This window comes from Cnephaeus nilssonii (genome assembly GCF_951640355.1).
Source record: "Cnephaeus nilssonii genome assembly, chromosome: 17".
NCBI lineage: Eukaryota > Metazoa > Chordata > Mammalia > Chiroptera > Vespertilionidae > Cnephaeus > Cnephaeus nilssonii.
This window is the reverse complement of record NC_137088.1, coordinates 30660057-30683665: the sequence shown is the minus strand read 5'-3', so window position 1 is coordinate 30683665 and position 23609 is coordinate 30660057. Positions and strand designations below refer to the sequence as shown.

Genomic DNA, 23609 nt, shown 5'->3' with positions numbered 1-23609 from the left:
TTTTTATTTATCCAAGTGTTCTGGTACCCAAAAAGTGTGTATTTTTTCCATTGATTCATTCTCTCTCTCTCTCTCTCTCGAAAGTTTTCTAGTCTTAAATCCTTCCAGGGTAAACTTTTGCTATGCTGTTGAGGTAGAAAGAACAATTCACAGGTATTGTTGTTTTCATGAGACTTGTAGATGTGATTGGAATAAGGAAGAGAGATTATATAGTTCATCTGAAAAAGACCTTTTTAACACCATAAATTATAGTGTTGTTTTTTAATTAGGAATTTCTAATACAGCTGTGTAAAAATGGAATTAGTAATTTTGAGTAGGAAACAAGTTTTTTGGTCAACCACTCATAAGAAATACTGCATAGCCGAAACCGGTTTGGCTCAGTGGATAGAGCTTCGGCCTGTGGACTGGAAGGTCCCAGGTTCGATTCCGGTCAAGGGCATGTACATTGGTTGCGGGCACATCCGCCGGTGGGGGTGTGCAGGAGGCAGCTGGTCGATGTCTATCTCTCATCGATGTTTCTAGCTCTCTATCCCTCTCCCTTCCTCTCTGTGAAAAATCAATAAAATATATATATTTAAAAAAAAAAAAGAAGAAATACTGCATAGATAAAAGGCATGGTGATCGTGAGAAACTCTGCCTGAGGGATATAAACCCAGAGGGATCTGGGCTGGCTTTTTTTTTTTTTTAATAAAGTTTTATTAGCACACAACCACAATCCATTTATTTGCAGATAGTCTGTGGCCACTTTTATGCTATTAATAGCAGAATTGAGTAGCAACCTAATAGTCTGCAGCATCTAAAATATTGTCTCATTCCAGCAAAAGTTTAGAGACCCTTCCAAAAACAGTAAACCGCGATAAAAATGTTTTTATTTGACTTATACCATTAAAAATAGGGGAAACTTTTCAGGCTTAGGCTGATAACTCATTGATTCTTTTCAAATTCAGCGTTTAAACTACATAGTGGTCTCCTTTCGCTAAGAACAGGTTCAGGCCATATGATGAGTCTTATCTAAATATCTAAATATATAAAAGCCTAAGCAACCAGCTGACCATTCAACTGGCTGGCCAACTATTCGACCTGCCGGCTGGTAGCTATGCCACACACTGACCGCCAGGGAGCAGATGCTCAACGCAGGAGTGGAAACCACAGGCATTGAAACGTGGAATAGACTGATGAATCTCAGAGGGGATGGGGGAGGGCAGGAAGAGATTAACTAAAGATCTTATATGCATGCTAGAGGACTGGTGCACGTGGGGTCCCTTGGCCTGGCCTGTGCCCTCTCGCAATCTGGGACCCCTTGGGAGATGTCGGAGAGCCTGTTTCAGCCCGATCCCCGCAAGCCAGGCTGAGGGACCCCACCGGTGCACGAATCCGTGCACTGGGCCTCTAGTTTAGTTATAAAAGGCTGAGCTAAAGATTTTGTCCTTAGTTCCATCAGCCTAATTGAAAGCCCCAACCAAGTTCTTTTCTTTTAGTTTTGATTTTACATTCTGATCAAATGTGAAGTATGTTTAGCATTATCTGAAGTTCAGTGTGACCTCGGGCAAAGGGAGGCAGCCCCATGTGAGGCAGTGCTAGAAATAAACCTGGTGTCTCCCTGATAGGAAGCAATGTGTGTCTAACAAGAAAAAGGAACTTGTCTGTCTAGAGAGATCTTTGCTGACTTTTGGTACTCTGACCCCATGTTTAAAAAAATATGCAGGACTTTAATTATTTTGAGTTCATTTTCAAACTAGTACCTTTTTCTCGCTAAACATTTTTTACTGTTTCTATAAATATACATGCTCCAGTGTTTCTATTGTGTTTGTTTTTCTTTTGGCCAGCTGTTCAGGTTAAACTGGGTCACGTAGCACATACTCTTAAGTTTATTCTAAAATCTAATGTAACTTCTATACAGCACTATTTTGATCAGAATATTTTAGTACTTATAACAGTGCCATTTTAGCTTGAACCAAAGTGCATATTTCTCGTTTTCATTTTCCCCTGATGTCTTAAAGTACTCTTTTGTCATATTTAATTTCAAATCAGAACATTTGTAAGCCATCAATATGTTAGAACACCCTGACCTCCTTTGCTCAACAAATAATAGTTAGCCTTTTCTGTCAAGTCCAATATGTTTTCTGCATTTAAATCTATCAAGCCTTTGTTAAAGTTGACAGTCCTCCCTCTTTACCCCCTCAACACACACACACACACACACACACACACACACACACACACTCCCATAAATACGTGTGACATTAAATTTTGGACAGTTGTCTTCATTGTGACTTACATCTGAGTTGCACTAATGGGGTTTACTTCCCAATTAAGAGAGAGTGCTTTAATGACACTGGTATCAGTGGTCTCAGAATGAAGGGAGAAGAAGATTGAATTAATGAAATCATTAAGTAAAGATGTTATGCTCTCCTGCTTTGGAGGCAATGGGCTAAGGTACCATTGAGACTTGGGTCAATGTGTCAGAGTCAAGGCCAGAGAAAACTTTCTACATACCCATTCAGAGTAGGGTTAAGGAGCTGCCACTCCACTGTAGAATTAAATAAATTATTAAATTCTTTCTTTAGTGGGAAGGTAGCAAATTACTCTTCGGGTCAGAGAGTCAGAAAGGAAGGTAAACATTGCTAATCGTTGTCATGGCCTTTATAAGAAGTGTAGAAGTTGAGTGCAAATGAGGCCCATGTAAGATGGTCAGGATTTGTCCCCAGCTTGACTCTGTCAAACTGTCTTTCAGACAAGAATGTTTTTTCCTTCCTATTGTGAGTGTTCCATCCTCAAGACACTGAATGCTTTCATCATTGCCTGCTTTTGAAGGGGAAGTTGTTGGATTTTTGCCCAGTTTGGCTGCAAGTAGGGTGGGAGGAGATGCAGGAAAGTGAGCCAGAGTGCACTTGAATCGGCAGTGTTTACTTCACATGTGTTGTGTCATGATAAGGATAAGGAAATTGGTAAAAACCTTTCATGCACCATAACTGCCTTTTTTATTGAGGGGTAAATTCTTAAAAGGAGAAATAAATTAATAATGCAGATGTAAAGCAGTCCATTGGTAATATCAGACTGCCAGCATGTACTGACAACTCTGCTCTCAACCTTATTTTGCTAGAAGTAGGCAAGTGCTTCAAGAGGCATAAATATGCTCAGCAGGTATGGCTCAGCATCTGGGCATAGACCCAGGAACCAAGAGGTCACCGGTTCGATTCCCAGTCAGGCCACATGCCCAGGTTGCGGACTCGATCCCCAGTAGTCAGGGGTGCAGGAGGCAGCCGATCAATGATTCTCTCTCATCATTAATGTTTCTATCTCTCCATTCCTCTCCCTTCCTCTCTCCCTCAAATCAATAAGAGCATAATGTAAAAACAAAAACAAAAAAACCTGGCCATTCTTTTAGGGTTTTTTTCATTTTTTTAAAAATATATTTTATTGATTTTTTTACAGAGAGGAAGAGAGAGGGATAGAGAGCTAGAAACATCGATGAGAGAGAAACATCGATCAGCTGCCTCTTGCACACCCCCTACTGGGGATGTGCCCGCAACCAAGGTACATGCCCTTGACCGGAATCGAACCCAGGACCCTTGAGTCCGCAGGCCGACGCTCTATCCACTGAGCCAAACCAGTTTCGGCGTGTTTTTTTTTTAATTTTTAAAAAATAAATTTTTATTGATTTCAGAGAGGAAGAGAGAGGGAGAGAGAGAGAGATCAATGATGAGAGAGAATCATTGATTGGCTGCCTCCTGCATGCACCCTACTAGGGATCAAGCCTGCAACCCAGGCATGCGCCCTTGACCGGAATCGAGCCCGGGACCCTTCAGTCTGTAGGCCGATCCTCTATCCACTTAGCCAAACCAGCCAGGGTGCCATTATTTCAGTTTTTTTAAAAAGAGGCATAAACTGGTTGAATTGTTGTTTGGTAGGAAATTTAGGAACTACTTAAAACTCTCTTGTTTTATCTGATTGTTACATGCACTAACACACATTCCCCAGATTACAAATATACACACACACATTCTCTCTCTCTCTCTCTCTCTCTCTCTCTCTCTCTCTCTCTCTCTCTCTCTCATAAAGTCCTTCAAAGGCTTTTTCAGTGAGTTTGGGACAATGACAAGCCTTTACATGGCCTACAGAACCCTGCATGGTCTTTCCAACACCGATTGTTTCTTGGTCCTCACCTTGCTTTTGTGCTCCCCTTGCACTCTCCTCCAACCATTCTGATCTTCCCCCTCACAGAGATCTTACCTAACTCTTGGCATGTTCTTGTGGCACTTCTCATTCATACAAAGATCATATGTAGTATATTGTGCATTTGTGATTTGTCTCAATGAAAGGCTAGTATTTTTGCTCATTTCTGCATCACCATCAGCTAACACAATGCTTGGCACATAGCTGCACCCAAATACTTACTGAATCAATGAATTCCATCCATTTCATTTTCTGTAGTTACCAGACTTTTATGTGAACTTTTCAAGGTATCTCATTTCATTTTGGAATTGCTGTAATGATAATAAAGTTTTTAGAAAACTGGAAAAAATGTTCACAACCAGAATTAGAAAAGGATATCTATACTCATAAAAGGGTAATATGCAAATTGGTCAGAATGCCCTCACAATAACGGGCCGAACAGCAGGCTGGGTGGGGCAAAAGGCTGGCAGGGGGGTTAGTGAGGGACGACCAAATGACTGAACAGCAGGCTGTGTGGGGCGACCAGGCCGGCAGGGGGGCGGGCAATGAGGGGTGACCAAATGACTGAAAAGCAGGCTTCATGGGGCGACCAGGCAGGCAGGCAGGTGAGCAGTTAGAAGCCAGCGGTCCCGGATTGTGAGAGGGATGTCCAACTGCCGGTTTAGGCCCTGTCCCGAGGGGTCCCAGATTGGAGAGGGTGCAGGCTGGGCTGAGGGGACCACCTCCCCCCCAACCACACCCCCGTGCATGAATTTCATGCACCGGGCCTCTAGTTATAATATAAAGAACTAATATAAATCACTAAGGAAAATATGTAAAATCCTAATAAATAGGCAAAGATGTGAATAGCTAATTTACAAAAGAAATTTATCTTAAAATGGCTAAAAGAGAGCTGAGAAGTTTTGTTTTCACTAGGGGTCATAAAAATGCAAATCAAAGCAAAATGCTTCTTATCAATTTGGTGAAAATTATTTTGCACAAGAAGGAGCCTTACAGGCTTCTTATATATATTCAGTGACATTAGAAACTATATAAGGTTAAAAAGATAGTTTGGAGCCTCATAGACATAGTTTTAAGCATTGGATCTTTTACTTAGTTAAATGTATGATTTTTTGCACATTACTTTATTTCTCGGGTGTAATATTGGTAACTTACATTATAGGGATTTTGTTATTAAATGTTTATTCATTAGAAATATTTGTTGAGTGCCTGCTTCGTGCCAGGCACATTCTCAGGCACTGAGGATTTTGCAGTGAACAAAGCATCCCTGCCAGTGGAACTTACACCCTGAGGGTAGATATAGACAATAAGCTTATAAATAAAATGTATAAGATACTGGATAGTATTGAGGTCTATAGAGGAAAATAAAACAGGGAAGAGAGAGCAAGTATTGCACCACAGATATTGTTGCTATTTTAAATAGGATGATCCAGGAATTTTTCACTGAGATGGTAACATTTCAGCAAAGGTTCCCAAAAGGCAAGGGAGTAAGTCATGTAAATATCTTGGGAAAGAATGATCCTGGCAGAAAAAATTACACTTCTAAAGGAATGAGGGAGGATTAGTGCCTGATGTATTTGAGGAACAAAAAGGAAGCCAGTGTAGTTTGAACAAAGTGAGCCAGGGGAGGATACTAGGAAAGGTAAAGGGGGAGTAGATTGAAGGCATTGTGAGTTATGACAACTATATTGGCTTTCATTGTAAGGTGGGAAGCCATTGCAGACATTTCCATCAGGAGAGTGACATAATATAAGTATATCTTAAGTGGATTATGTTGCTGTTGCATCCAAAACTATGATGTGGAAGCAGGAAGACTAGTTAGGAAACTGTTGAATAATTAAGGGTTGATGGTGACTTGAACTAGGGTGGTAGCAGAAGGAACGATGGAGGCAATATACATATTCACGATAGGTAAATGTTGGGCATGAGAGAAAGCGTAAAAGGTGACCTTAAGGTTGTGGGCTTGAATCTGGACACATGAAATTGCCATTAACTAATGTGAAGTACTTATATGAAGCTAATATGAAGTACTTATCTTGCTATGTATTACCTTTTAGGTGCTCCATTAAGGGTTGTTTCCTTCCTCAAAATTTAGAGTGAAAAATGAAAGACTTTTATCTGATGTACTTCTGTCCACCTATGTGAATTAATAGAATATTTCACCAGAATAACTAGATAACAGATTTTACATTTAGCTGGCATATTGGAATTCTAGTAAATTACTCCATCTGTTGGCCAAGAGATTTACTTCCTAACAGAAGGTAGAACTCATATCTTTCCACATGATAACAATACAGTAATGGCAAGGATATCAATTAGTAGTAAAATGTTTTTAAAAATAAAAGAAAAAACTTACTCGGTTAATATTTCATTTAATAGATAATTTACACATGTGGCTCTTTATTCCCATTTTTTTCCCTTTCAGGATGTTGCCTTATGGCTGTTTAGCGACAGGAGATCGCTCAGGCCTCATTGAAGTTGTGAGCACCTCTGAAACAATTGCTGACATTCAGCTGAACAGTAGCAATGTGGCTGCTGCAGCAGCCTTCAATAAAGATGCCCTTCTGAACTGGCTTAAAGAATACAATTCTGGGTTAGTTTATTTTGTTTGGTTATTATTTTTCTGAACAAACAGCCAAATAACTGTTATCCCATTTAGAATCATCAGTGTCCTAGAGGAAATATTAATGTATTTATTGCTTCATTTCAGGTTAGATCAAAATGACAAAATAGGACTTCCTAAAGTCTTACAGATGATTAGTGTTGAATTCTACTTTATCTAAATCTTAAATTCCTACATTTAAGTATTTTTAAAAGAACTTACAAGTTTTTGTTTATATTTATCAACTTTTATAATTATGTGAATGTGTGAGCTTAAGTGAGTTCTCAATGGATTTTTGTAATAGAAGTAAATGAGTTTGTAGACTGATCTCTCCACACTAAAAAATAAAGTGCTTGGATCTGTGTTTTTTATGGTTATTGTATTGGAAAGCCCTAATATATAGGAAATTAAGAAATTACACAGTGAGAGGAAAACACTTTGCAAGTATTTTTAGCTGAAGACCTCAAAAATCAGGCTTAAATTTGATTATTGACAAAATCCAAGCTCTTGTATGTATCAGTTTACAAATATTGATCTTGTCTCTAATGGGTCTGTATTCTAATTTAGGTCAGTGACATGAATGATTGGAACTGCAATACTTAACTCTTAAATATGGAATTCTAGTGTTAGATCAAAACAGACCAAAATGTTCCAAAGCCCCAGCATTATCCAGAAAAGCTAATGGTCTCCTCTCATTTTTATGCATATGAACCTGCCCCCATCTTCATTGAAACATGACCCTAGGACAGTGATGGGCAACCTTTTGAGCTTGGTGTGTCAGACTTCGCCAAAAAACTGAGCATAACTCGGGTAGTGTGTCACTTTGAGGAAAAAACTAACTCCAGGACTCTAGTCGCAAATGTTTCATCCTCAGGAGCAGCAAATGTTTCATCCTCGGCATGCGGCCGCGTGTCATCAGAAATGGCTACGCGTGTCAGTGCTGACACGCGTGTCATAGGTTCGCCATCACTGCCCTAGGACATGGTCATTTGAATGGCTAAAGTCTAGTCTTATGGCTTTAGGCCAGCCTGTTCATGTTTACTCCTCTCGGTCCTGCTCCTGTGATGACCGTTCTCACCCTCTTGGCTGAGCCAGCAAGTTCTGATCATATGGTTTTGGCAGCTCTGTGTTGCAGTTCTCATAATTAAAGAGGAAACAAGTGTGGGATTGGGTCTTATCTCACTCATTTGGAGACCAAAAACGTTTGTTGCTTGTATTTTTTCTTTTGTTCAGGGATGACTTGGACCGAGCCATTGAGGAGTTTACCCTGTCCTGTGCTGGCTACTGTGTAGCTTCTTATGTCCTTGGAATTGGTGACAGACATAGTGACAACATCATGGTAAAAAAAAATGGCCAGGTGAGCTGTTCCCCAGAGTCTGCCAAGGGCCTCAGGGATGCTTACTTATGTACAGCACAGTCTCTTGTGAAACTCGGGCAGATTCTGTAGTGATTCTCGGAGTCATGTGCTTATCTTTGATTTCCTATCCTTTGTTTCACATACCATCTGCTTCATCTATCCATTGGTTTGTTTGCTTAGAGTTAGGTGATGAGAATTTAAATTTTTAAAATTATTATGGTTATTTAAAAGTGCCCTATTCTTTTAAATAGAGTAGAAGGAAGAGATGACGTACAAAATGTATTAACTTTAAATAAGATAACCAGTGCTTAAAAAGAAAAAAGTGGAGATGAAATTTGCTTGACCCATTTTCTCATTTAGAATATCAATCTAATCATACATAGGAGTAGGGAGAAGTAGAGTAGGAGTAATGTCACTCTGGGGTAACCAGGGAACTAGACTAGGTTATTTATGAAGAAGCTGTTAGTTTTCAAATGAAGGTGTTTTTTTTTTTCGATGTGACTTATTTTTTTTGTTAATTCCTTTAATTAAGCAACATAGATGAGATATTTAGGATAACTTTTTCAGTTTAGCCACCCTTAGAATTTCCTGCCGGGAGAAGCACATTCCAAAATGAAAATGTTTAGGTTCCTGTGTGAACTCTGGCTCTAGGTGGGACCCAGAGTTTTAGACCTCCTGAGAGATTTAGGTAGTGCAGCTTGGGCTTTGACAGTTGAACCTTGTGTTCACACTTAAAAGGATTCCTTAGGACTTCCAGTTAATCAGATTGAACACATGAGTTTTTCTTTATTCTTTCTGACACTTTTAATATGATACTAAGGAATAAGAGAAATAAAAAGTAATATGAAAAGAGGCCCCCATTAGTGAAAGACATAGGCAGATTTGGGAATGATAGAAAGCATGAGGAAAAAGTGGCAATGACTTAGCATAGTTGAGGAAAATTGAAACCTGTGTACGTTTAGAGGAGTCTGTCAAGTCTGAGAAAAGCTTGGGGATCAAATGCACAAGGCACTACAGAAGGTGTGGATGAGGGAAGAGGATGAAACACGAATGATTGGCAGTTTTTATGTGGAGCAATTAGGTGTGTATATCCCCACTCTCAGCAAGACTCTAGAGATTCTTCTCAAGAGACTCTGATTGGTTCCAGTGAAAAGTCCTTCAGATCCTGACAATTGAGGTCTCCCCCCAGTCACTTTGCAAGTAAGCCCACCAATCAGTCCTACAGTGTAGATAGAATTTTCATTCAACTTTTTAGCAACTCATTGTTCAATATGAATGGTTGGCCAAGCATTAGCAGAAATTTGAGGGAAGCCTCAACATAAAAAATATAGACCAAAACAAACAGAAGGGGTGAAAAAAACCTGGGAAAACAGAATAACTACAGTAAAAAAAAAAAAAAAAAAAAAAAAATGATGATTAAAATATCAAAACAAAAGGAACATTGCACCTACGAAGTAATAATAGGATTCTGTGGGGGTTTTTGTTAAACAGAAAATAGAATTCTTAGAAATTAAAAAGAGGGACAAATAAAAAGTTAAAATTAGTGTAAACTAAAGATTAGATAATATTTATTGAACTCTTAACCTGTGGAAGGCACAGTGCTAAGTTCTTTAGTTAATTTCTTCAATCCTCAGGAAAACCCTATAGAATTAGTGGTAGGGAAATCACCACTTACCAGTGAGAAAATTGAGGCAACAGACATACCATTTAAATCCTGATTATTTGGCTCAGAGTCTGTTTTTTAGCCACTATGCTCTCTGTTGCTCCTTAATATACCAAAGGAACTAAAACATCTGATAAATAGAAGAAAGAAGATCCAGTAATGATGGTGAATCAATCCAGGGAGGTCCACCATCATTCTAACAGGAATTTCAGAAAGAAGAAGAAGGGAAGGAACTTACCAAGCAAATAATATAAAACATATCCTAAAGCTTATGTTTATGAATATCCAGTCAACAGAGCACAAAAGTTTCCTTATATTGAATGAAAAGGCCCTCACTAAGCCCTTCACTATGACATTTCAGTGCACCAGGCATAAAGAGACGGTATTAAAACCTTCCCAGAGATGCAGCAGGCCACATACTTGGAGTCAGAAAGACTTGGCTTCTCAGTAGCAATATTGGACACTATAAGAGAGTGGAAGTTAGCCTTCATAATTTTTAGGAAAAACGAGCTCTAACCTAGCATTCTAATCAGACTATGCGTCAAGTATAAAGGTGGAATAAAGACATTTTCAACCATACAAGATCTTAAAAGCTGTATCTCCTCTGCATCTTTCCTAAGCAGACTATCTGAATAAGGACATCCACCAAAACAAGGGTACAAACCAGTAGTTCTCAATTGGGGTGCTTTTGCCCTCAGGAGACATTTGTCAATATCAGAAGACATTTCTGGTTGTCATAACTGGGGAGATGATATTCTATTGGCATCTAGTGGGTAAAGGCCATGAATGCTTCTAAACATCTTGTAGTGTACAGGACAGAACCTCATAACAGGATTATTGGGCCCAGAATGTCAGTAGTGCCAATATTGAAAAATTCTGGTCTAAACCAAACAAGAATGTGATGTGGGACAAGAGTTGAAAGGAGAGCCCAGGATGATGGTTGTGCAGCAGCCCTAGAGAACAAACAGCCCAAAAAGGAACTATTAGATTACCTGACAATGAGGGAATATGTTTTGAAAATGATTTTTAGATTTTTAAGAAGATTTTGGGAAGAATTAATGCTAGGGTCATAGAACTCTAAGTTAAAAAAAAAAAGTTGTATCAAGGAAAAAGGTGAGCAAAAATAGAAATGTAGTCCTAGTATTCCAATACCCACATGGCTTAGCTTTGAAATGCATTTACGTAGTTGAACAGTATAAACATTGAATATTAATTTGATCAGAAATTATGATATAATGTTCCAAATTGTGTAGCATTACATCAGTATAAGAGCACTAAATCTTTACCTTCCATAATAAGAATAGTAATCCAAAATTAGGAAGTAAAAAATAAGTATAAACATACTATTTAGGAAAATGGAGGCAGATATCAGGAAATATGTGTGAAAATGGGAGATGTTACCACTAGTAGCACTCAAGATGGTGAGGGAGCTACTAGGACAAGAATATACTCTCTTTGTTATGTTTCTACATGTAGAACTATAGAAATAGTTCTGTATGTATAACTATTTGTTTTTTAAAAATCAGACATGTTTATTATTTCAGATATATTTTTGCCTTTTAAAGATTTGCCTTCCTCACTGGGTATATGCATTTTATGATCGGTTATTACTGAGTATAAAAGACCTATGAATGTTAGACATGCTCTGTTCCCAAGAAGGCTGTGGAAAGAGAGAAGAGCTCAAGCTGAGGGTGGATGTAGTGTATGTGAATCTAGGACTGCTGAGATCTTGCCTTTCTATTTAGAATCCACAAGAAAAACAAGGGAAATGAAATCCCATTTGTTTTCCAGCTCTTCCACATTGACTTTGGACATATTCTTGGAAATTTTAAGTCTAAATTTGGCATTAAAAGGGAGCGAGTGCCTTTTATTCTTACCTATGATTTCATTCATGTGATTCAACAAGGAAAAACAGGAAACACAGAAAAGTTTGGCAGGTGAGTATTGTCCTCATGTTAAAGGTATAAACACACCTAACGTTTTCTCCTCTGACCAGCTGGACTTGCATTTCTTTGCTGAGCAATATTTAGGTCTGAGAAATAGTCTATTAATAGGAGGTTTTGGGGGGAATTTGCCTTTTAGATCCAGGTTGTAATTCAGATACACTCAGAGAAGAGAAACGATGCTACAAAACTGAAATTAGTTACTGTGTTTTATTCTAATAGTATATCACCTTTTCCTCTCTTAGAAAATTCTCTGAAACTGTTAAGACATTTGAGAGTGAGATGCTGGGAACAGGCACTTGGCTGTTATTCGGTGTGGAGTACAGTACGGGAGCCAGGGTTCAGGGGTAGACTTTGTAATCTCTGATCTATTCCTCCTTGTATGTTTCCAAGCACATAACTTGTCTTCCTGTCTTTGTTTTATCTTAAAACGGATACAAAAATAATTAAATTTCAGGGCTGTTTTGATTATTAGAGGTATGTTATATGATGTGACCAACTCATATTATAGGCTTACTAAATAATTGCTATTATCATTATTATTTCTAGTTCTGCCTGGGTTTCTGCAGAATATACCTCTGGGTCCATTTTTTTCTTTGGCAAAGTTAAGTTTGGATGGTCCTCTTGAATGACCATCTTGAAGAGGAGCGAGAAAGATGGAAAGATGACAGGGAGGCCCAATGCAAAAGCATTGACACTGATTTCGGGGACATTAAAGAAAATCTCTGGAATCAGGCCACAAACCTAGAAGTATGTTCAGGAATCCTCATGGATTATAATTATCACTTTGTTTTTATAACCTTTTTTTTTTTTTTTTTTGCCTCATAGAATTTAAAAGCCTAAATTAACTTTTTTATTGCCTTTTATCATAGAATTTCTATTTGGTTTTGGTTTTGAAAAAGATATGTGTGGCCTGGCCAGCGTGGCTCAGCAACTAAGAGGTTGCCAGTTCGAATTCCCGGTCAGGGCTCATGCTCAGGTTGTGGGCTCCATCCCCAGTGTGGTGTGTGCAGGAGGCAGCCAATCAGATTCTTTCTCAACATTGATGTTTCTATCTCTTTATCCCTCCCCCTTCCTCTTGGAAATCAATTTTTTAAAAAAGGAAAGAGATAAGTGAGTGTTATTTTAGAGAGTTTGATTTATTTTATGTAAATTTTAGTCCTGGCAGTTTTCAAAGAAGCAGAACTATTAATTCAGTAGAAAATGTTCAGCTCTTATGGAAAGCCTAGCTATGTCTCTCTTGTTTTCTTGTACTAATTTGCTATCTCCTCCTCTAACATCATGCTCTTGTGATTTGCTGCATCAACTAAAGGTTCCGCCAGTGTTGTGAGGATGCCTATCTGATTTTACGACGGCACGGGAACCTCTTCATCACTCTCTTTGCACTGATGTTGACTGCAGGGCTTCCTGAGCTCACATCAGTCAAGGATATACAGTATCTTAAGGTATAAACCCCTTTCTATGTATATAGGAGTTCAAGTATGCCTGCCTATTTCATTCAGATGTTCAAAGGGAATGGAACAAAGTCATGTTCAGTGAGATAGTTCTTATAAGGAGTGGTAGTGACAAACACTTGAGTAGCTGTCTTGCAGTAATCATAAATTCTTTTCATCTTCAAAAACCCTTTTGCAGAGGTCATATTATCACCCTACCTTGGTGTTCATGCTCCCTGCTGCAAACGGCATTTAAATAAAAACAGTAGGTCCAGAGACTAGACTAGTCTGCATGGACTAGACTGACAGATCTCAGAGGGGAGGACGGTGGGAGGGATGGGAAGAGATTAACCAAAGAACATATATGCATATATGCATAGCCCACAGACCAGTAGTGAGGTGAAGGCCTGGGGTGGGGTAAGGCTGGGTGGAGGTGAGAAAGGGGGAGGGCGTGGGGGCATCTGTAATACTGTCAACAATAAATATAAAAATAAAAACATGAGGCGCACAACTTCATGTTGGCTGGGGTGGCATGGCCAAGTAAGCTTCCTGCATACATTTGCATATCACTTTGGAGCATGTATAAAATCTGATTTTTTTTTCCCCTTCAATTTTTAGGACTCACTTGCCTTAGGGAAGAGTGAAGAAGAAGCACTCAAGCAATTTAAGCAAAAATTTGATGAGGCACTCAGGGAAAGCTGGACTACTAAGGTGAACTGGATGGCCCACACGGTTCGGAAAGACTACAGATCTTAATGACCAGCCTTTTGTTTCATTTTCATTTTGCACTTGCACTAAATTGAACATGACCCTGCCAGAGATTTTATAAAGGGAATGAAATTCTGAATCTCAGTTAAATTAAGAACAATGCATCAACAGAACAATCCCCAATTACTACCCTCTGCTTTTTGTATGCTTCCAAGATTCATCACGAAAACTGTCAACATTATGGATAATCATTTCCTGCTGACTTTGCACGCCAAGGAATGCTACTAGAGATTGTTTTTTGTCTTTTTAAATTTTATTTTCATTATTTGGTACTTTTCCAGAAAGGTGTAAATACTTCTTTTATGAATTGTGACCAAGTGTTATCACTCAGCCAACTTATCCACACCTGGGGACTGGTGGCTGTTCTTAATTTCCAAATGAGGCTTAAAAAACAGTATCTTTCTTCCTTTTTAAATTGTGTAAACTACAAATTATAATATAATATGAAATTATGATTATTTTTCAAAAGAAATCTTTTAAACCTGTGGGAACATTAATTCTTTTGTTGATATTTATCTATCGTGATAGCATCATCCCAGCCAGACTTGCTGAAAATCTACTGGTGAGGCAAATATAATATATTTGCTGACTATATATTTATAAAATTTCTAGTGGGAGTTCTGTATAAAAATATGTTTTTTTGTTTTCCTTCAGCCTCTGTTTTACAGAAAGCAGAGCATCTCCCTAAGTTACTTTTTAGTTAATTATGTGATCCAGTTCTTCCAGCTGCTTCTGTACTGAGGCACACATTAATACAGATTTTACTGTATCTGTGAAAGCGTTCACTTCGTAGAGCATACTTGAGCAAATGTATCCAAGACAGAAAACAAATGAAAAGGAAACTCTTATGAAATAAACTTCAGACCTAAAATTCAGTATTTTAGTAAAATGCCAGCTGTTCTTACTGTATTTATTAAAACTGATAATGATGTGATTTTTTTTTTAAGGATATTAGTTGAAAATGAAATGGTTTCATGGAATTCTTTAATTTATTTGTTGAGGTACCATATATTTAGGGTGCTAGACGGCAAATAATGTTGTTAATATGTGCAATAGGAACTACTGGTTTGAATGTGTAAATGGATGCTTTTTCTGAGTACTGGCAACATCCAGCAAAACTACTGCTTATTCTCCAAAGACTATTGGGATCTCCAATCCTCAATGACATGGGAAAGAAAACTGAGTATTTGCCCTGTGACTGAGTTTTCTATAGGAATTTCATTAAAGATTGTTTAATTTTGTTGTCTTCCTTCATGTTTTCAGTCAAATAAATGTGTGAGCTGGTTTCAGCGGCTCTTGGGATGTATGGGCCTCTTCTTTATGGGCAGCTCAGGCCTTTGGACCTTGGCACTGGGACTCTGAAGAAACAGTCAAGTCAAGACAAACCAACCTCAGGAATTGTAAGGCACACGGTCTCTTCCCTGACTTCTCTCCTTGCTTCCCTATCCCATTAGTACTATGGGAGGCCTCTGGACTTTGGAGGGAGCTTGAGGCAAGAGGGTACCCTCATCAAGTTTCCATATCTTTGGGAGGTACCCCGGGGTCTAAAATGCCTCTTCAGTTACTCGGTACCCAGGCCAAAGCCAGGCTGTACCACTTTGGCGCTCTCTTCCACAGGCAGATGTTCAGAGCAGGTCACAGTTTCTTGGAAATAACTGAGCTGAGAATGGGGATTGATCTCTCAATATTACTAGGGCTGGTCTAGACTCAGTGAGAGTTCCAGGAATAGGACTGTAGAAGGATGGTTTGTTCAGGGGTTTTTGTCTGGTATCAGTCCATCATTACATGCACCAGATTGCAAGCCTGGGGTTTGGAGGAGGGTGAACATTGCCTGGTAGAAATGGGCACCACTGTTTCCAGAGGGGTCTCCTCGGTCAGTGAATGTGAATGTCTTTAAGAGCAAAAAAGGGAAATGACCTCTCCAGACAGTGTTGGGCCTGAGTCCAGAATGGCTTGTTTCATACTGTAAGCCCCCTAAAGATGCCAGGACACTGTGGGACAGGAGCCTCAGTAGCTGATAAGCATACTAATAACTAGTAGGTGCTTCCTACAGACTTGCTGAATTGCATGTCTGATTCTCGGGGCCTCTGGCTGAGCCAGAGAGGAGAAAGTAAAAGGCAGAGGATAGCCAGCCTCTGGGATGGGTTGCGGTCTGAGCTGCAGGATGAGCTTTTTTGCATGGGGCTGGTTACCCAGTGCCTTGGCTATTAAGTGCTCTGGTCAACAGCAAATCTTACCCCAACACGCTTAGCTCCCTCTCCTTTTGGTACTTTCCCAAAACGAGGTTTTTGAGACCCTGTCCATTTCCATACTTGAGGACAGCATCTGTCTGGGAACACAAAGGATGACTTTGTTGAACAAGTAATTCCTGAGTATCGTCCTCATGTCATTAGGAGACCCTGGGCTGCAGAGGCCCATGTTTGCAATCCAGCTCTGCCTCTGTGACCCTTGAGTAAGGTATTTATTTCTCAGGGTCTGAGCTTCCTAGTCTGTAAAACGAAACTGAAAATAACTATTCCTCACTCAGGCAAGCTCATTTCTTTCCCTGCTTCCCCCTCTTAAAGGCCACTTCCCTGAGAGTTCTATCCTGTCTCCTCATTCAGCACCAAACCTCACACAGGCAGTCGAATGTAGGGGTCACCCTTCTACGGAACGTGAAAGATTGATTAGTCCTTGGACCAGGTAGAGAGCAGAGAGGTACTCATGCCACGGGACCCTGACTATTGGAGATGGGCAGCTCTTAGGAGGGGGTGGAGCTGGGGCTCCTTAGAAAAGCTGAGTCTTCGAGGACAGATAGGAGCTAGGTGAAGGGGTGGTAGTGTCGTATCATAAATCCGCAAATGAGATACAAGACGCCTTAATGAGCCAATTAATTAGGAGTCATTTATTGCACGTGGCCCAGAGGGAGGTGTCTCTTCCAAATCTCTGAGCACCGCATAGAGGAAGTCTCCTGTATTTTTACTTTTCGAGCCTCTTTGTTTGCAGATATTACAAAGGGCTCTCTCTGTGTGAGTAATTGTTACAGACAGTTGTAACCTTGAATACATAATGAGTTTGTACTTGGCATAAGAATATGGGAATTATTATCAGTATTAGTCTATTTTAGTCTATAACATTGGATGGCTAGCTTGCAAGGTCAAACAGTTAAGTTTATCTTTTCCTATTATTTGAACTAAAAACAAAGTCATTTTACAGAATAACAGATTGTCTTAAAGTGACAGAGTTTATAATGACAGTTTATAGGACTAGGGACTATAACAATAGAGAGTTTCAAACAGCAGTTTTTTTATACAAGATGGAGGTTACTATGCTTCAGTAGGAAGAGCAGACTAGGCAGAAAGCATATGGAGGTGAGAGAAAGCAGGGTTCATAGGCAGTAACACACTCAGCAATTATTTCTTTCCCCTTCTTCTTCAGAATACAGCACCTCTTCTCAGGGATCCAGGTAGGATCTGAACATCAGTCATTTGGATTTTCTTTTTTGTGAAATGCCTGCTTCAATCCTTTGTCCATTTATTTGGTTGCCTCCTGTCACTTTGGTGTAGGATGGATTTTTTTAAATCTTTCTTTTTGGTTTTTGTTATGTGAAATTATATATATACTAGTGGCCCCGTGCACGAAAATTCGTGCACTGCGGGGGGGGGGGGGTGCCTCAGCCCGGCCTGCCCCCTCTCACAGACCAAGAGCCCTCAGGGGATGTCCTACTGACGGCTTAAACCCGCTCCCCCAGGCGAGCGGGCCTAAGCCGTAGTCTGGCCTCCCTCTGTGGGAGGTAACTGGCCAATCATGGGAAGGTGACGCCCCCATTACCCCTTCGCTGCTGCTGCCTCTGGCCTCCCTCTGCAGGAGGCAACTGGGCCGATCAGGGGAAGGCGACGTCCCCATCACGCCACTGCTGCTGCCACTGCCGGCTGCCACAGCTGCCTGAGCCTCGGCCCGGCCCTCGCAGCAGCAGCCACTGTGGCTTTGTCCGGAAGGACATCTGAAAGATGTCTGGTCTAATTAGCATATTACCCTTTTATTAGTATAGACTAGAGGCCCAGTACACGAAATTTGTGCACTGATAGGGTCCTTAGCGGCTGCCAGCTGCCAGCTGCCAGCCGGGGCCTCCCTCCCTTCCCCCAGCCAGCCCTGCCCCCTGGTCAAACTCCCAGTCAAGGGGACAATTTGCATCTTATGCTTTTATTATATAGGATATATTTTATATACACACACACACACATACACACACTAGAGGCCCACTGCATGACATTTGTGCACTGGCAGGGTTGGGGGGGAAATCCCTCAGCCCAGCCTGTACCCTCTTGCAGTCCAGGACCCTTCAGGGAATGTCTATCTGCCGTGAGAGGCTCCCGCCACCGCTGCACTCACCAGCTGTGAGCCCAGCTTCTGGCTGAGTGGCGCTCCCCCTATGGGAGAGCACTGACTACTAGAGGGCAGCTCCTGCATTGAGTGTCTGCCCCCTAGTGGTCAGTGTGCATCATAGCAACCAGTTGTTCTGTTGTTCAGTTGATTTGCATATTAGGGTTTTATTATATAGGATATATATAATTTGCATGGGGGCTGGCTACCCAGTGCCTTGGCTGTTAGGTGCTTTGATCAACAGCAAATCTTATATATTTCATATACAAGCCCTTTATCAGTCATATGTGTTGGAAATATGTTTTCTACTCATTGTGTGACTTTCTCATTTTTGTAATGGTTTCTTTTAACATGATCTTAATTTTAATGTCAAATTTATCATTATTTCCCTTTAATATTTCTTGTGTAGTATTTAAGAAATCTTCCTTTATCCCAAGGTAGGTATTCTCCTGGATTATGCTAAAACCTTTACTTTTTACCTATTTCATTTAGAGCTATAATCTGTTTGCATTTGCTTTTTATATATAGTGTGAAGTGAGAATCAAATTTTGTTTTTTCCCATATGGGCATGAAGTTGTCCCAGTATCTTTTATTGGAAAAGTAATCTTTCCCCACTGTTCTATAGATCTACCTTTGTCATAAACCAAGTGCCCATATATACGAGTCTGCTTCTGGACTTTAGAAGACACCCAGCAGATTTCATCTCCCTATTTTTATCAAACTCATACATACCATTTAATGTGTTTGAGGCACATATCTAAACTATGTATATTTAATCCTTATAACTATCTTATGTGATAGGTATAATTGTTCTTCCCCACTTCACAGATGAGAAAACTGAAGCATAGAAGGTTCAGTAATTTGTCCAAAGGAGAAACCACTATGCAAATCCAGGGAGTTTGTCTTAAGTGTAAGTTCTTTACTTACAATTATTGATGATGTTTTCATACATATTTCAAAATCTGCTAATTGATATTCACCAAAAGAAACCTATGGAAATTTTGAATGGGATTGCATTAAATTGTAGATTAGGTTGAGGCAAATTGACATCTTCAGAATATTGACTTCCAATCTGTAGTATCCTTTATTTAGATCTCTTTAATTTATACCCATCATGATTTATAGTTTTCTATGTATAGTCTTGTATATCTTTTGCTAGATTCCTGGGTATTTAATTTTCATTGTTGCTAAAATATCACAGTAGTTTTGGAAGAGTGGTCCCCTGACTAGGAATATTAGCATCACTTAGAAACTGGTTAGCACTGCAAATTCTTCGGGTGAGGCTGGGTCCCGGGCCCGGGTAAGGTCACGCACCCTTGGGTCCCGGTGAAGCTGGATCCCGGGTCCGGGTGAGGCCACGTGCCCCTGGGTCTGGGAGAGGCCACGCGCCCCTGGGTCCGGGTGAGGCCACGCGCCCCTGGGTCCGGGTGATGCTAGATCCCGGGTCCGGGTGAGGCCGTGTGCCCCTGGATCCGGGTGAGGCTGGGTCCTGGGTCCAGGTGAGGCCACGCGACCCTGGGTCTAGGAGAGGCCACGCGCCCCTGGGTCTGGGTGAGGCCACGCGCCCCTGGGTCTGGGTGAAGCTGGATCCCGGGTCCGGGTGAGGCCGTGTGCCCCTGGATCCGGGTGAGGCTGGGTCCTGGGTCCGGGTGAAGCCACGCGCCCCTGGGTCTGGGTGAGGCCGCGCGACCCTGGGTCTAGGAGAGGCCACGTGCCCCTGGGTCTGGGTGAGGCCACCCGCCCCTGGGTCTGGGTGAAGCTGGATCCCGGGTCTGGGTGAGGCCGTGTGCCCCTGGATCCGGGTGAGGCTGGGTCCTGGGTCCGGGTGAAGCCACGCGCCCCTGGGTCCGGGTGAGGCCACATGCCCCTGGGTCCGGGTGAAGCCGTGCCCCTGGGTCCGGCCGAGACCAAACCAGAGGGAGTCGGACCTGCATTACCACCATTTGTCCACCATCCAGAGCTGAGTGGTCAGTGCCGACATGTACTCATAAGGAACTGGTGGACATTGATTTTGGGTCTCAAAAGAACTGTTGGTCCAGAAAGAAACTCACTACAGACTGATTCATTTGCCTGTCAGCATAACTATTATTGCTCGTCTCACATTCAGTTCTTATAAGTATATCTCTAGTGACACATGATTTCGCTCATCTAGGGGAAATGATGAACAACATAGACGGATGAACAACAACAGAACCAGAAACAAGGAGGCATCGATCGGACTATCGGGCCTCAGAGGGAGGATAGGGGAGGGTGGGGGGAGGGGGGAGAGATCAACCAAAGGTCTTGTGTGCATGCATATGAGCCTAACCAATGGTTAAGTTCAACAGGGGGTTGGGGCATCCGTGGGGAGGGGTGTGGGATGGGAATGGGGGGATGAGGACAAATATGTGACACCTTAATCAATAAAGAAATTTAAAAAAAAAAAGACAATAACTAGAAAAAAAAAAAAAAGAACTGCAAATTCTTGAGCCTCACACTAGACCTACTGAATCAGAAACTCTGGAGATAGAATCCAACAATATGTGATTTTAAAGTTTCAGAGCAATCAATAAAAATACAATTGATGTATTTACCAGACTTACTAAACATTCTTATTAATCCTATTTATAGAAATTATTTTAATTTCACATAAATCATCTACAGATAATTGCAGCTTTATTTCTTCTTTCTGTTCCCTTCAATTATTTCTTGTTCTTGCCCTTCTGCATTGGTTAGGAATTCCAATAAAAGGTGAAAGTTTTCAACATTAAGTATGGTGTTTGTCCTAGACTCTGGATTTTTTTTACCAAATTAAGGAAGTAAACTTCAGTTCCCAAGATATATATTGTTTTAATTATGAAAGGGAGCCTCTGGATTGGTAAACGCATGTATATACCAGATGTTGGCACACCAACTCCTCAAAGAACAGGAGCTCCTGCGCTCAGGACCCATCCGGACCGTGCCCTGTGGACCTCTTCATCAGTATGTTATGTATAACTTTTATAATAAACTGGTAATAGTAACTTTATATTAATTTTTTTAAATATATTTTATTGATTTTTTACAGAGAGGAAGAGAGAGGGATAGAGAGTTAGAAACATCGATGAGAGAGAAACATCGATCAGCTGCCTCTTGCACACCCCCTACTGGGGATGTGCCTGCAACCAAGGTACATGCCCTTGACCGGAATCGAACCTGGGACCTTTGAGTCCGCAGGCCGACGCTCTATCCACTGAGCCAAACCGGTTTCGGCTGGTAATAGTAACTTTAAAAAAATCATAAAAGGATGTTGAATTTTATCAAATAATTTTTCTATATTTTATGAAGATGTTCATAAAGTTTTTCTGATTTGGTGAGTTATATTGATTGATACGCAAATATTAAACCAAGTTTACGTTCCTAGAATGAGCAATTTGATTGTTATGTATTATCCTTTTTATATAATGCTGGGTTTGATTGCCAGTATTTCATTTGGGGTTTTTGCATCTATTTTCATCAGTGGGACTTAGCCTTAAGTTTTTTTTAAGGTCTGTGTCAGGTTTTGTTAACTAGGTGTTTGTAATGTTATAACACAAGTAAGATTGGCATTACTTCTTACTTAAAAGTTTGATAGTATTTTGCCAGTGACCTTATGTCTGATGTTTTCTTTGAGATATGGATGTGATTTACTCAATAGCTAGAATAATATTCAGATTTTTTTTTAAATATATTTTATTGATTTTCTACAGAGAGGAAGAGAGAGGGATAGAGAGCTAGAAACATCGATGAGAGAGAAACATCGATCAGCTGCCTCCTGCACACCCCCCACTTGGGATGTGCCCGCAACCAAGGTACATGCCCTTGACCGGAATCGAACCTGGGACCCCTGAGTCCGCAGGCCAACGCTCTATCCACTGAGCCAAACCGGCCTCGGCTAATATTCAGATTTTTGTATCTTGTGTTCATCTTAAAGAGTTCCAGTTTTTTGGGAATGTGTCCATTTCATCTACATTTTCAAATTTATTTTTATGTTTTGAGTTTAGTGGATTGATAGTGATGTCTTTTTCAGTCTTGATATTTGTTAGTACCTTCTTTATTTTCTGAATTGGTCTCAGTAGAGGTTTTCCAGTTGCATTGATCTTCACAAAGAATCAGCTTTCTGCTTTTTTATCCTGTTGTATGTTTTTAACTCTCCTTTATTTTCTTCCTTCTATTTGTATTTATTTTATTATTCCTCTTTTCCAATTGTATGTTTGCTTAGCTGATCAATAGCAATCTTTATAATAATCTTTATCTGCATCTCATAAGTTTTGATATGAAGTCTTCATTACCATTCAGAACAAAATATTTTCTAATTTCCATTTTGGTTTCTCCATGCTACTGCTTACTTAGAAGTATGCTTATTAATTTCCAAATACTCATGGATTTTCTCATTGCCGTTTTGTTGATTTCTAGGTTGCATGGCATTCAGATAACATCTTCTGTATGATTTTAGTTCTTTGAAATTTGGGACTTGTTTTTATGACTCACACTATGGTCAAGTATTATAAATGTTCAGTGTGCATGTAAAAAATCCATATTCTTCAATTATTAGATTGTTCTACCTATGTTCATTAGATCAAGTCTGCTAATGGTGTTACTGTTTAAGTGTACATATCTTTACTGAGTTTTTGCCTAGCATTTATGAAAGAGATAAAATATCCCACTATGATTTTGGATTTGCCTATTCTAGTTATGTCAATTTTTGTTTTATAGAGTTTGAGGCAATATTATCAGGTAAATACAAATTTAAAGATGATCGCTCTCCGCCATGTGAGGACACAGTGAGAAGGCAGCTTTCTGCAAGCAAGGAGGCGGGCTCTCACTGGGGAACCAAATCAGTCGGTATCTTGATCTTGGACTTCTCAATCTCCAGAATTGTGAGAAATAAATGTCTTGTTTTATCCACAGTCTATGGAATTTTGTCATAGCAGCCCAAGATGACTAATGACCACCCATGAAGACATATTGCAAGTTGCCAGTCCTAAAATGGGGAATGTGAGCTGAGGTAGATGAGGAGCAGTGAGGACCTCCCCTTGCACCCACTCCCTCCCTGCCCCCCCCCCCACACACACACACATGCCCAGTTAGGAAACTGTCATCATTGTATCATTGTTCCATAGCAGAAAAGCAAGCAGGTTGAAAGGTACCTGTCTAACTCGGGATTTTGACCACATGTTCATCAAGGCTAATGCTCTAGGACTCCATAAAAAAATATTGGGATGTTGGTGGTGAGTCTTCTAGTGGACTTTAGTAAGGTCCTGTAAGAAATACACACTCTTTGCCCGCAGCTGCCTTGTCTGAAAGT

At 40.4% G+C, this 23609-nt stretch overlaps 1 protein-coding gene across 1 annotated transcript in view; it reads left to right on the top strand.

Moving 5' to 3' along the window:
• PIK3CB (phosphatidylinositol-4,5-bisphosphate 3-kinase catalytic subunit beta) overlaps positions 1 to 15183 on the top strand; it is a 144246-nt gene extending 129063 nt beyond the window's left edge. Inside the window, exons 20-24 of the mRNA XM_079794467.1 lie at positions 6602 to 6769; positions 8012 to 8135; positions 11590 to 11735; positions 13054 to 13186; positions 13793 to 15183. Of these exons, the coding sequence (XP_079650593.1) occupies positions 6602 to 6769; positions 8012 to 8135; positions 11590 to 11735; positions 13054 to 13186; positions 13793 to 13930 (709 nt within the window). The 3' untranslated portion in view covers positions 13931 to 15183. The remainder of the gene's footprint in view (positions 1 to 6601; positions 6770 to 8011; positions 8136 to 11589; positions 11736 to 13053; positions 13187 to 13792) is intronic.
• The last annotated feature ends 8426 nt before the right edge of the window (positions 15184 to 23609 follow it).